Raw genomic sequence first — 12989 nt, 5'->3', positions numbered from 1 at the left:
AAAAACACAGGTGTTTCGGCGCCGTCTTAATAGCGTGAAGAAAAATTATCCTTTTTTTGTCCGTATTTTGAGACAGTTCTTCGCTGTGAGTAAAACGTTTACATATCTACGTTAATTACTAATCATATTGGGATGACGAAAAAAGATTTATTTTAAAATTAAAAACATGAACTTAAAAGATTCACCAAGTAAAAAAAAATTAAACTGAAATAAACCGAGTGATAAGTCGCTTTCTATATTTTTTGTAAGACATGTTTTGAGAGAACTTTTGTTACTTTCCAATCGTCTTGAATTTTTGAAAAACTTTTGTCATTTTGTATCAATATTTACAAAAAAAAAAAAAAAAAAGTTGGTATTTTGGTAAAGTTGGCTCACTTTGAATTCACATTGGATCTAAAGCCAAAGTAAGGATGTAGGAGTACTTACAAATAAGCCAAGGATGATACTGATAAGCTTGAGGTAAGAGGCCAATATAAACATCATTAATTGAGGTAAAGGAGTTGGAAGAGTATGTTTAGATTGTGATGGTTCTCCATTACATTTTCAACAATGCCTAGCATTATCATCTAATAACGAATGCATGAACTAACTGTTTTAATGCATTCTGAGCAAAGCAAATTCCTTTTCACTCTTGGAATCTTCTCAGTTTCTTTATAGGTGAATTTAGAAAGATTTAGCTTATGGGTACTTCTAGCATCCTTCCTAGGCGGCAAACAGCACAGGAGCAGCTGTCGTCTTCTTGATTCTTTTTTTTCCAACGCTTTAACTTGCTAACGTCCATTTAACCAGCAAATCTCTACAGTTTTACTGATAGAAAAGATAACTTCAAGTGAAAACCTCTAAAAAAAAAAAGGAGTAGTGAATGACCAAGTTTAAAAACTAGTTTTCTATACTCAAAGGACCGAATTTAAACAAGGTATTTTAATTCGCAGTTAATAATAGATCTACGTTCACCTAATTGGAAATAAGTTTAGTCAGTTTCTCGCTTAACTTAGAATAAAATATTTGAGTAAAAAACTGTAAAAAAAAATATGATAATAACTTATGTTTTAGAATTTATATTTAGAAATATAATATCGGCAAAACACCGCAAAAGAACACCGAAAAATCCTGGTACAAAATGACCAAAAAGTACAAAAACCCTTCGTCTGTCGGAAAGATTCTCAAGCTGAAGTTTAATAAGTATATTTACTCTTTACTTATCTTTTTTTTTTGTGATGTCGTTTTTTATCTGAATCTCAGACCGAAATATTAAAAGACCGAACTAAGAGATTGAAAGCAATACTTAAGAACGCCTTTTGTGATACTACACAGTGGGCTAGAATTCACATTTACTGGAAAAAGTTAATCACTTATCACATATAAAAGATTTGATGCCCATCTTAACTTTATAAACTAATTTAAGAATTGTTCCAATTGTGACATTATTTTGATTTCTGGTTGTTATGGATACCCATGATGCTTAGCAGCCGGATCTTTTCCTTAGTTACACTGATTTTTAACCCACTTATTTTGAGTAAGAATTAGACGTTTAAGTGTTTAATGTTTTAACGACAATAATAAAAAACAAAAAATAGTGTAATAAAACATTGCCAATTTGAAATTTGTTAAACAATAATATCGCGAAGATCGCTTAAGTAATTGCAAAACACCTAAAAGAAATGTGTTATGATTTTTTCGGCCTAATGTTGATTTGCTCAGTGATGAAATAACATGGTCATTGGAAACAAGGAGTCTATAGATCAGATCAGTATTTGTTGCACTTCTGGATGTCTTTTGACTCATATTTTCGTGATAATTTTTTAAGTCTTTATTTCTTGCCTTTTGATCTTCTTCAGATGTAAGTCCTATGGGTAATATCTATTGTTGAACTATGTCATGTCCATGCATCAGCACTTTTTGAACAAATTGAGCCATGTAATATCATGGGTAAAGTAATACATATAGTCTAATACTGTCAAAACAATAATTCTTGCATTTGACATATTTCATACCCTGAAGATAGTGTTACCTAAGTAATGCAAAATCTGAATATAAGGTTTTGATCAACACAAAAAACTTTAGCAGTTTTTTCATATTCTGCAAAAACACGCCTTGAAGTATTATCATCGTTGTTTGTTCCAAACCACCACTTTTGGGGAAACCAATTGCAAGTCACATTTTGTTAATTAAGTCAGTACTATTCTTCTTTGTCACAAACACCTTTTCTTTGTCTTCCTCAGAACTTGCTTCTTTTTTATATGCAATGTGCATATAAAAAAGAAGCAAGTTCCAAGGAACTTTTTTTTTTATATGCAACCTGCAAAACCATCTCAAAAAATGGAATCCAGGCCTTGAGGCTGGAGAGATCATATTTGAATTCTCTATGAGTATTTTCTTTATTAAAGATATTAAGACTGTTCGTATTTTTTGGAGACACACCACAAACTGAGCAACATTAGAATGAGTTAGTTGTTCCAGATAATACAGTTAGGATCATCCTATCAATCATTGTTAGTTCAATAATGCACTTCACTTCAGTTGGAGATACCTAAATATCTAGTACAATCATACCCAAGCCTTCTATCTTACTTTTAATGTACTGATATTCTTCGAGCACAGATTCTTTAGACTCCTTCTGGCATGAAAATCTTATGGGTCTTGAGTAGGCTGTCGACGATGGCTTTAAATTTCTCTAAAAGATACCATTTGATTGCTTTTGTGAGATCTAATCAGATCCAATAGCTCTACGCAAATAACGAATATTTTACATATTTAAAATCTCTGCTCTGATGTCAGGTTCTGATTAAACTTGTTAAAAAATGCTTTAGATAGTGGCACTATCAAACCCTTAAACATGAGATTCATTATCTTTATTGCCATGTCTCTCATAATCATGTCCCTCAGCACAGGTTCTTGAACTGCACAAATTATTTGTAATGTACGCTGAATAGCTGAATAGTCCTCAATTGTTATACTTTCAGGATAACACTCTGACTTTGCCACTTTTAGTCATTTAATAGAAAGATTTTTTCAAAAGAGTATCAATTATTAATGCCAGAGCTTCATCTGCTAAATATTTACTTGCTTTATCTGTATTTGAAATACTAGAAAACCTTCTCGGCAGCTATAACATTAGATTCATCTCTTAATTTTTTACTAGCAGCAAAAAGTACTTCATTGGATAAATGAGATTCAAGCAAGCTAGATACAATCCGCTTTTTACTTTTATTAAAAGCATATCTACACTAATTGGTTTTCGACCACATCTACTTGTAGTTGGTTCTTAATCTGTTTTTTCTGACAATTATAAAAATGAAGCTGACTTAAACTTCTTTTCAAAACTTTTGAATTGCTTTCTTTGAGAAAATCATGAATGTCTAGGTTTAATAAAAGCATATGTAAAACAAAAAGGTTATCTTAGTAATAAACATTTTCACTTGACATGTTAATATTATAATACTTATGCTGCGAGGACAACTGACTATTTAAATTAAACCATAAATTAGAGTAGGGACTTATGGGGACAATCAATCGAAACTCAATTTAAACATCCTATTGCTCAAATGGATGTTAGAAAGCACATATTAATGTGTGTCATTCATCAGTTACAGTCTAGCAAACAATTATTTTCCTAAAAAATTTTTTTCTTCTAATTAGTCTGTACCAACACCCTTGGCCTTTGCTATCAGATCTTCAAAGTTTTTGCTTACTTTAGTTTACGTTTTAAAGTTTACTAAGATAACAACCTATGATAAATTCATGTAACAATTGGTTTTGTCTTACCTCTGAATACGCTAAAATAACCTTGAAGTAATTCGTTTTCATAACGACAAAGATGTAAATGAAATATCACACAGCGTTGATGATACCGAATTTTTTTTTTTTTTTAAATTGCAATGTTCAAATACTCCGAGTCAACAAAACTAAGGGATTTAATATAAATTAGCTAACAAAAAATATTGCTTAATACATGTCGAAACTAAAAATAAAAAAGTTCCAGAGAATAGAAAACGTAAATTTTTCCAATTTTGTCTACCTACTGGCCCACTGTATGTTGCTTTGTATCTAAATCTTTGGAAATAGTACAATATTAAAAAGACCGAACTAATAAAAGACCGAACTAAGAGAATGAAAGCAACAGTTAAGAACGCCTTTTGTTGAACATGTTCTAATAAAATACCAAAATATTTGGGTAACAATTATGCAACTGATGTCCGATTATGTTCTCAAGTGAACGTATCAAAGGTTCACGTTAAGCATTTTAATTCTAAAATGTTTAAAATTTATTAGGGCTGTTTTATCATTATAATTATGCGTTAAATTTATTAGGGCTGTTTTATCATGAGAAATTATGTGTTTAATTTATTAGGGCTGTTTTATCATTATGTGTTAAATTTAAAGATTGCGTAAACTATATTTTTGAAGATTTCACTCAGATTTCGTTTGGAGGAAATCAATGAATAGAAAGAACATGCATTTTTTTGCATTGTGATGAAATAATGGACGCCTATCATGAAATTCAAAATAGAAAAGAAATAAGTACACGTCACCTTTTGAAGTGATGCAATACACGCTTTTTATTTGTTCCATCGCTTCCTAAGAAGAAGACTAATAGTACAACTTTTTTTTCATTTAGAAAGGGATTGATAAAAGATGATTCATGGTACGAAAATATACAAATCGATGTTAACAAAAAGAAATGCTTATACAATAAGCGAAAGCCTGATAGTTCATGGCAAGTTTTATGCAATAAAAACGACGAAGATTGTATGGGAACTTCAAATTGCAATCCAGCCAAATGCACTCGTAAAAAAAAGAAATTGCAGACTGATGGAGTTTGATTATGAATAGGGGAAAACCTCAATGAATGGGACAGTTTTTGCAAAATGCTTTTTAAACGCAGATAAAATTGTTTAATATATATATTTAAATATGTTTGATAACCACCGACTCTTGCTCAATGATATAGTTAAACAAAAAAATTGGATTTGCTTTTGACTATTGGTAAAAACGAGTTTTATTGGAGCATGACATTTGTCCCATTCATTAAGTATGTCCATTGAATGGGACAAACACAAAAGAATTAAAAATAAACGTATTTAATTCAATCATTTTTCAAATTAGTTTATTAATTGTAAATGTAGTTAAATATATAGATGCATACATAAAGACCACACAAAAAATATTTTTAACTTTAAACATTTTAACTCTAATTAAATTTCAATCAAAGTAGAACTTTCTCATTTTAGAATATCATATTTAGTTATTTTTATTTAAGTAAAATATTGCAGTATAAAAGTGTGTAAATAATACCCATTACCCATGGGGATAAAAGTAAGGGACTGCAGCATCCCTTTGCTGAGCTGTAAATGATACTTTGTTAAATTCATTCAATAGGTAGTATTTTGTCCCATTCAATATGCGCTTCACTTTATCCAAAAATGACTAGTCACACCAAAAACACCATTAATTAAGCTTGAATGTTTTACTCACTGTAGTACTAGAGACTGCTATCTATTTAAGCATAGAATTTTATTTTCCGTAATTTCAAAAATTGCTTCAAAATCAGAAAAAAAAAATGTTTTTAAAAATTACTTTTTACATTCGAAAACACAATAACATCGATTGTCATTACGGTCATAGAGCAATAGGATGGATGAGTCGGTCAGTTAAGTTCTTGTTTCTATCACTCTTTGTTACAGGAATTCGAATATCCTTACATCAATGCTTCTATAAGAATCTGATTTTGTCCCATTCAATAATTGTCCCATTTATTAAGGTTCTTCCCTATGCGAAAGAAAACAAACATTTTTACTTGGCAGATAGGAATTAATTCAAACACATAAACATGTAAACATGGTTGTTTACAAGTTCACTAGAGTATTGGTCTTACCTTCAAGATGGAAGTATTTAATATTACCAAACTTATTATTCTTTCAAAAAGATAATTTTGTTTTAAGTTTTTGGTTTGATCAATATAATTTGAATTATACAAAGTTGTTTTTTATATTTCAGAAGACATAATCTCAAAACAGAATCACGAGTATAACTTACCAATAATTAATCAGCCAATAGTTGTGAATTTTTTGTTTTGATTGACGTTTGATTTTCACCAGTGTATTTAAAGAAAGTGCATGTAAAGAGCGTGTTTTACACAATTCTTTATTTATATGTATATACATAGATACATACCCTATGCGCACATCACTGGTGATTTAGTACTGCTTAGTGGTAATTGAGTGGCGATCACCAGTGATCGCCACTCAATCACCACTTGATCGCCGCGAATATATGACGAAATTAACGTAAAATCCAAACATTCAGTTGAGATTTTTGTCTGAGATGATCAATCACTGATCTCTATAATAACTGGATAGCGCATCTCTAATATCAAAATTGACGCCAAAATCGCCATATTGGAAAGCCCCAGAACGCTAAAATCTGATATGTGTATTTAAAGAGATAATCCGAAAAACAGAACTTAAAGCTTACGGGATTTAAATTTTTGGAGCTTTCCAATATGGCGATTTTGGCGTCAAAAAATTTGAAGTTTTGCTCGGAGTTGCGCTATCCAGTTATTATAGAAATGAGTGTGATCAATGCACAGTTCATGATGTTTGTTTCGTGTGATTAATAACACAAAATTTGAATGAAGTATGGGTAGAAAGCAAGCGCAAGAACTATATGAAAAATTACATGAGAGATTATAGAAGTTTTAAGAAATTATTTAATGCTAATGAGGAAGTGGTAAGTGTTGAAAATACCAACTCCAATTCTTTTGTGTCTTGTGTATCAACATCTAAGGGTATGGGTAATTTAAAATATTTTGAAGAAAAGCAAGATGATAAAGAAAAGTAACAAGATGATGATGAAGAAGAACAACAACAAGATGATAAAGAAGAAGACGGAGAAAAAGTTGATCAATTAGAAAATGTTGTTTCTCAATCCGTTAAGACTCAAAATTTTCTTCATAAATGGGCTGTTCAAAATGATATAAAATTTAAACCATTAAATGAGCTATTGATACATTTGAAGTCTTGACATAAATAACACTTCTATTTTATCACAACATGGTATGTTAGTTATCTTCAATATTTACTTAAGCTTTTATTGTTAATTTATTTAGAAAAAAAAAACTAAAATAAGGTGTGCAGTGGGAAATTTACTGCTAATGGATGCATTTTCCATAACCATGTTACTGGGACCATTTAATTTTGAAATATAAATAGAATATAATAAAACTTAAATATATAGATACAATGTTATGTGGTATAAAAGTAAAATATTATAAACAAAGAAATAACCTGTTTTATTTCAGTAATCAAAGTGGATTTCTTAACTTATCAGCACAAAAATTAATACTTTTAAAGTAGAAAATAGAGAAAATATTAAATCCAAAGGTGCAACTGTAGCAAAACTCGGCGCTACTGCAGTTTCTCCCCCCCCCCCCCCCTTCTTTTTTTTTTTTTTTTTATGATTGATTATGATAGAGAATTTTATGCTGATTCAGAAAAATGTAAAAACATTGGCCTGAAAATTAACGAAAAGTGCTCTAATTCGAAGTCAAAGTTGTAAAAAATCCCATTAAAAACCCTAATATTCGCCATTTTGAAAATAATAAGTTCATGATCTTTTTGCTGACAAAAGCAATACCTTAATAGCATGGTTTTTATGTTAAAAAAAGTCGTTAAAGTATGTTTATCTTGCGCAATTTTTTATGGCAGTGAAAATAGCCGTTTTTTGATTTATTAGAGAATAAACTATGTAGCTTGTAATGTACTTTTGTAATAAATTTTAAAAAAGAATTCAACAGTTTTTTTTCTAAAAGAATATTATGGCTTAACATGTATACAAGCAAAAGAACTAAATCCATCTCCATTTACCGGTATAATTGTGTTTTCTTGAAGTTTAAGGTTTAATTAGTTTTCAAAGTTTGTTTCTTTTTTTTAAACTTGCTTCTATTTGCAGCTTAAATTAAAAGCTGCCCCAGGTAATTTCAAAGCTGCCCCAGGTTGGGGCAGTTTTAAACATTTTCACGCATGTTAAAGAAATAAGAATTTTTACTTCATTTTTAGCTCAGAATTTTTTAAAGAACTGCAGTTGTATTCCTTAATCATTGTTTTGACTTTTCAGAAGAAAAAAAGTGGTAAAATATTGGCAAACAAAAAAAAATTTAAAAAATGTTCAAAGCTGCCCCCCTCTCCCCTACAATCACACGAAACTGGATTAACCTTCAAAGAAATGCTGGATTTGGCAACCAATTGAACACCCAGTTTCTATTCTCAAAAGGAGCAAAAAAAGTTTAAAGCTTAATGAAAAAAAGTGATTCAATTAAAAAGAAAAATTAGTTTTAAAAATGTTATTAGTTTTGATCAAAGTTTAAAATTTAGTTAAAATTCTTCAGGTTTAGAAATAACTTGAGCACATTGAAATTCATCTTCGAGAAACATCTGCAATAAAAGGCTGGTAGAATCTTAAACTTCGATCGTGTGCTAAAAAAATGATCAGTAAGTTAATGAAGATATTGAGCAATAAAAAAGCCATCAAACAGTTTTTTTCATTAAAAACTTTTTTTTTTGAATAGGGTCAGCTTAAGTCTTATTTGGTTTTTACGGTAAACGAAATTGATAGCTTCTTACAAATAGAGTTGATGTAGATAGTTTCTTTTCTTTCTTTTGGGTAATAGTCACATTCTTTCTTTTGGTAATAGTCACATTATTCGTTCTTTTATCATAAATTTTCATATATTACATTTATTATTCAAGTCAACAAAAAAAAAAAATGAAATGCAGCTAAAACGAAAATGAGTCAGTTTAAAAAATTTTTTTAAAACTTTGTGCGATGTCCAAAAGTAATTAAAAAATATATATAAAAATAATTTTAAAAGTGTCGATCCTTAGTCATTAGTTATGACATAATCATCTCTAACATCATCATTCTTTCACTTCGAAATTGATTTTTTTTCATTGAAAGATGTTTTTCTCCAAACGAGAAGAGCAGCATCAGGAATGTTATTATTGGTAATAATGGAGTCAATTAAGGTAACTGCTAAGAATATATATATATATATATATTTTTGAATAGATACAACATATCTGATGATTTAAATTTTATTTCATTACAAGTAGTGCTCCGGTGTTGCGACGATTGCGTTTGTTGGAGACATAAGTTTTGCTGGTATTGTTTACAATACTGTGAAAAATGGACAGTGTACTTACAACGGATCTTTCGAGAAGATTAAAACTGAATTTCAGGATGTTGACCATATTATTGCAAATTTCGAAAGCCCCGTCGGAAATCTTAAAAATGTTCCAAAACCACTGCTGAAAAAAAAGCCAGTTCATCTTCTAGCAGAGCCTGATTCTATCCAAGCTTTAAAGTGAGTCTTTTTTTAAAGTGTGACCATGAAAACTCAATCATTAAAGTTTGTTCTGTGTCATTCTGTGTGATCATAATGTTTTATGTTTTAAAGAGATCATTAAAGATTAATCTTCAAAGTTGTTATTCTGTAAATTTTGATAAAAGGCTTTTAAGTGTCTAGACAATTTTTTATTTATTTAAATAATAGTCATTTGTGTTATTTATTTGTGTTATTTATTTGTGTTATTTATTTGTATTACTTATTTATATTACTTACTCGCATTTTTTGTTTGTGTTTATTTGGTAAATATTTGTATTTTTTGCTATTATAATATCTTTTTAGATATTTAAATGTCAGCGCAGTCAGTTTAGCAAACAACCATTTTATGGATTTCGAAGAGGACATGAACCAGACCATTGAAGCAATCGAGAAGGCCAACATATTTTACAGCGGTGTTACACTAAATAGTAACAAAACGGCGAAACAAGTAAAAATATTTTGTTAATAAAACTTAGTGATTGCTTTGGGTAAAAACGTTTTTATTGTTTGGCAGATACGTACGCGTGTCATATGAAATTATAGCTTCGGTTTATTTTAGAAACCTGTAATTTTGTATGCAAACAATATTTCGATTGGTCTTTTATCATATTGTGCAAATGAAAAAGGTTGTTTTAAAGTTAGAAATATGAGTGATCTTGGGGTAGCACTTCTAAACTATAGTATGGCTAAAGAAGAGGCTATTGAACTAAGAAAGGTAAACGTTGAATTATATAATATAATTGTTCCAACAAGTACTGCCGATAACAATTTCTACATCATGATTGCATGTAGCTTCATAAGAATGTTTTAGTGACAAGGAATATTTTAACTCATTCCTCATAGATGGAGTCAGACTTACCTTATTAATTCATACGCATGAAAAACTTCGTTTGGTGTTCAGAATAGCTCTCGATAATTCAAAATTTCAAAAAAATATTTAAAATATTAATACAAAAATTGATCAAAGAATCTGTATCTTATGTTACTTTTCAAAAATGACCTTAGTTATTTTGATCGTCAAGCAAAACCAGATTTGGAGCGGAATTAACTGATCTGAAGTTACATCTTTTCATTTGAGCTTAATTTACTTAGAGATGTATGTTAAAAAATACTTAATATTAATAGTTTAAAAAAATATTTTAACATCTTTTAATATGATCTTTTAAAAGATTTACATATATATATATATATATATATATATATATATATATATATATATATATATATATATATATATATATATATATATATATATATATATATATAACTATGTTTAAAAACTATTTTTAGAGTGTGGACATTGTGTTAGCATTTCTGCATTGGGACCAAGAATACACTGTTTTACCCAGTGTATTCTCACTCTTCAAAAAAGCTACTGAAAGCTTAACTCCTCATTTTGATGTCGTTGTCGGAACTCACCAGCATGTAACAAGTGGACACTTTTATTACCGCGGCACTCTGATTGTTCAAGGTCTTGGCAACTTTCTTTTTCCGATGCATTTGACGCCTGCGTTTGTGAGTAAATAATTAAAACTAGTAAAAAAAAAATCTTTGTTAAATTTTAAGTACTTTTTTCGTCGATGCAAAAACAGTAAAGTTTTTTTTCGTTTAACTCAATTATTTCAAAAGCAGGTACCGTTTGTTAGTAAGGAAAAAAAAATGATTCTAAATGGAATTCAATAAAGTAATAAAAATTTAAAATGCGCAAAAAATCGTGGTTCAAAAGCTCATTAAAAATAATCTTGTGGTAAAGGCTAGTTTACATCACAATTTTTGATGTTAAGCCCAAAATATTTTTTAGAAAATGTTAACATGAGAACTTGACTTTTTACTATTCTTAAAACTTCATAATGGTTAAAGCGGGTAATTTTTTAAGAATTAGCAAACAGATTAGCACTTGATTATTCAGTAAAGAGTAATATGAGGAAATATTTTTGCATTTTAGATCAAATGATAGAAGTTTTAAGTTAGGGTAATTTAGAGTAGATTCTTCGTGAGGTTCTAATTAAACTGATTTTATTTTAGTGTTTGCCCAATTTACAACTCATTTTTGTTTCAGAAATATAATGTTCGTCGAAAGAAAAAGAAAACGGCTAAAGAAATCTGGTACAAAATGACGAAAAAGTATAAAAACCCTTCTGCGTTTGGGAAGATTCTTAAGCTGAGATTCAATAAGTAAGAGAATTTACTTTTAGTACCGTGTTTCATTAAAACTCTAAAAAATGATAAACCAGGTAGATTTTTATTTTTTAGAACCGGGCTAATAAAAAACGATTCCTGGTATGAAAATATACAAATCGATGTTAGCAAAAAGAAATGCTTATACAATAAGCGAAAGCCTGATAGTTCATGGCAAGTCATATGCAATAAAAACGACGAAGATTGTTTGGGAACTTCAAAATGCAACTCAATCAAATGTAGCCGTGAAAACTCGCTCACATCAGTACAGTTAAGTTCGTTTTTATGAAACAGTCAAATGTAACTTTGTGAGTTTGCAGTATCATGATGAGCATAAATAAGATGTTAAACAATTATATCATTTTATATTTGTATAAGAGATGAAAAAATGTGTAAACTAAGGTTTAGAAATTCTACAAGTTGTAAATGCTGACTATGGAGCTATGAATTATGGGATAAAGTGTTAGCCGTATGCCAGAATATTGTTGTTTTTCAAATCAGACAGGTTTTATGTAAACATAATAAGGCCAACTTCCCATAACAAAAATACCCAGGTCATGAAAGTGGGAATAAATAAAGATTCTCTTAAGATGCAAGGAGATTTCTATATGCGTTTTTTTTTATATATATATAACGCAAAAACATAACTGCTTTGAACAAGCTGAAGCTCTTTTTGAACTACTATTTTATGTATCGTACCAATGTTTGCAGTGGGTGAAAAACTTTTGATGGTTTCTTAGACTAGTGTATTATCAAATGGATCTTTTGGGTGTATTGTACCGTTTCAAATTTGTTCGAGCACGTTGAAAACTATTCTCACAAAACGTAAAACAAAAACAAGAAAAAGGTTTTAGATGTTGTAAGTGAATTTAGAAATTTAAATGGCGCTCTTTTACTTTCGCACTCTCCCTCCCTTTTTTTAAGCTCTGGGCAAAAAATGTTTAAATTTCAAATTTCAGTTGGAAAAACCAAAAAATGTTTAGATTTCCAAATTTCAGTTGGAAAAACCTTTTTGATGACTGCTATACACTGCTACGAAAGAACAACGAATTTTTAGCTACGACCCAGCTAGCCAGCCCGTAAGGTACCCGGGTGGGTCCTAGCCGGGGCGCAGGACGGGGCCCGTACGGGTAATCCAGACGGATCCCGCCGGATTTTGTCTGCGGGATCCAGACGGGACCCGTCCGGGATATCCGCCAGAAAACGCAAACGGGACCCAGCCGGGCTCCAGCCGGGACCCAAATGGTATTCAGAAGGGATAGCAAACAGAACCCGTTAGTCCTTAGTGGCAAAGTTCTGTTTAGCAGCACCTAAATACATATACAACAATTATGTTGATGCCGCAGTATACATGTTAAATTATTATTATTATTACACCATTTAAAAAATATTACTTTTCTGGGCTAAATGTTGTGATTTAAATAAATAA

The 12989-nt window shown here is 30.1% G+C and overlaps 2 protein-coding genes across 7 annotated transcripts in view; both read left to right on the top strand.

The window, feature by feature from the left end:
* Positions 1-5978, top strand: part of LOC145181853 (uncharacterized) — a 38250-nt gene extending 32272 nt beyond the window's left edge. For all 5 annotated transcript variants that reach the window (XM_090071688.1, XM_090071690.1, XM_090071689.1 and 2 more), the window contains 2 exons: positions 1067-1182; positions 4619-5978. In XM_090071688.1, the coding sequence (XP_089927814.1) occupies positions 1067-1182; positions 4619-4823 (321 nt within the window). In that variant the 3' untranslated portion in view covers positions 4824-5978. The remainder of the gene's footprint in view (positions 1-1066; positions 1183-4618) is intronic.
* A 2371-nt stretch (positions 5979-8349) lies between these two features.
* LOC149879128 (uncharacterized) lies at positions 8350-12037 on the top strand. 2 transcript variants are annotated; one of them, XM_090071682.1, is made up of 8 exons: positions 8350-8489; positions 8956-9023; positions 9111-9361; positions 9686-9830; positions 9942-10097; positions 10673-10897; positions 11442-11557; positions 11636-12037. In XM_090071682.1, the coding sequence occupies exons 1-8, from the start codon at positions 8483-8485 to the stop codon at positions 11847-11849; spliced, it is 1182 nt and encodes a 393-aa protein (XP_089927808.1). In that variant the 5' UTR covers positions 8350-8482; the 3' UTR covers positions 11850-12037. The 2 variants fall into 2 exon arrangements, with proteins under 2 accessions (XP_089927808.1, XP_089927809.1); XM_090071683.1 differs by lacking the exon at positions 9942-10097.
* The last annotated feature ends 952 nt before the right edge of the window (positions 12038-12989 follow it).

This window comes from Hydra viridissima, unplaced genomic scaffold (genome assembly GCF_058129835.1).
Source record: "Hydra viridissima isolate aposymbiotic clone 2 unplaced genomic scaffold, HvirCarnegie_v1 scaffold_14, whole genome shotgun sequence".
NCBI lineage: Eukaryota > Metazoa > Cnidaria > Hydrozoa > Anthoathecata > Hydridae > Hydra > Hydra viridissima.
Note: the sequence above shows the minus strand (reverse complement) of the source record. Positions and strands in the feature narration are given on the sequence as shown.

Excerpts from the sequence above, each read along its gene's own strand:
- LOC149879128 (XM_090071682.1), top strand. Across the intron at positions 9,024-9,110 it reads TAATAATGGAGTCAATTAAG|TGCTCCGGTGTTGCGACGAT; the intron begins GTAACTGCTAAG and ends CATTACAAGTAG. Across the intron at positions 10,098-10,672 it reads AGGCTATTGAACTAAGAAAG|AGTGTGGACATTGTGTTAGC; the intron begins GTAAACGTTGAA and ends AACTATTTTTAG.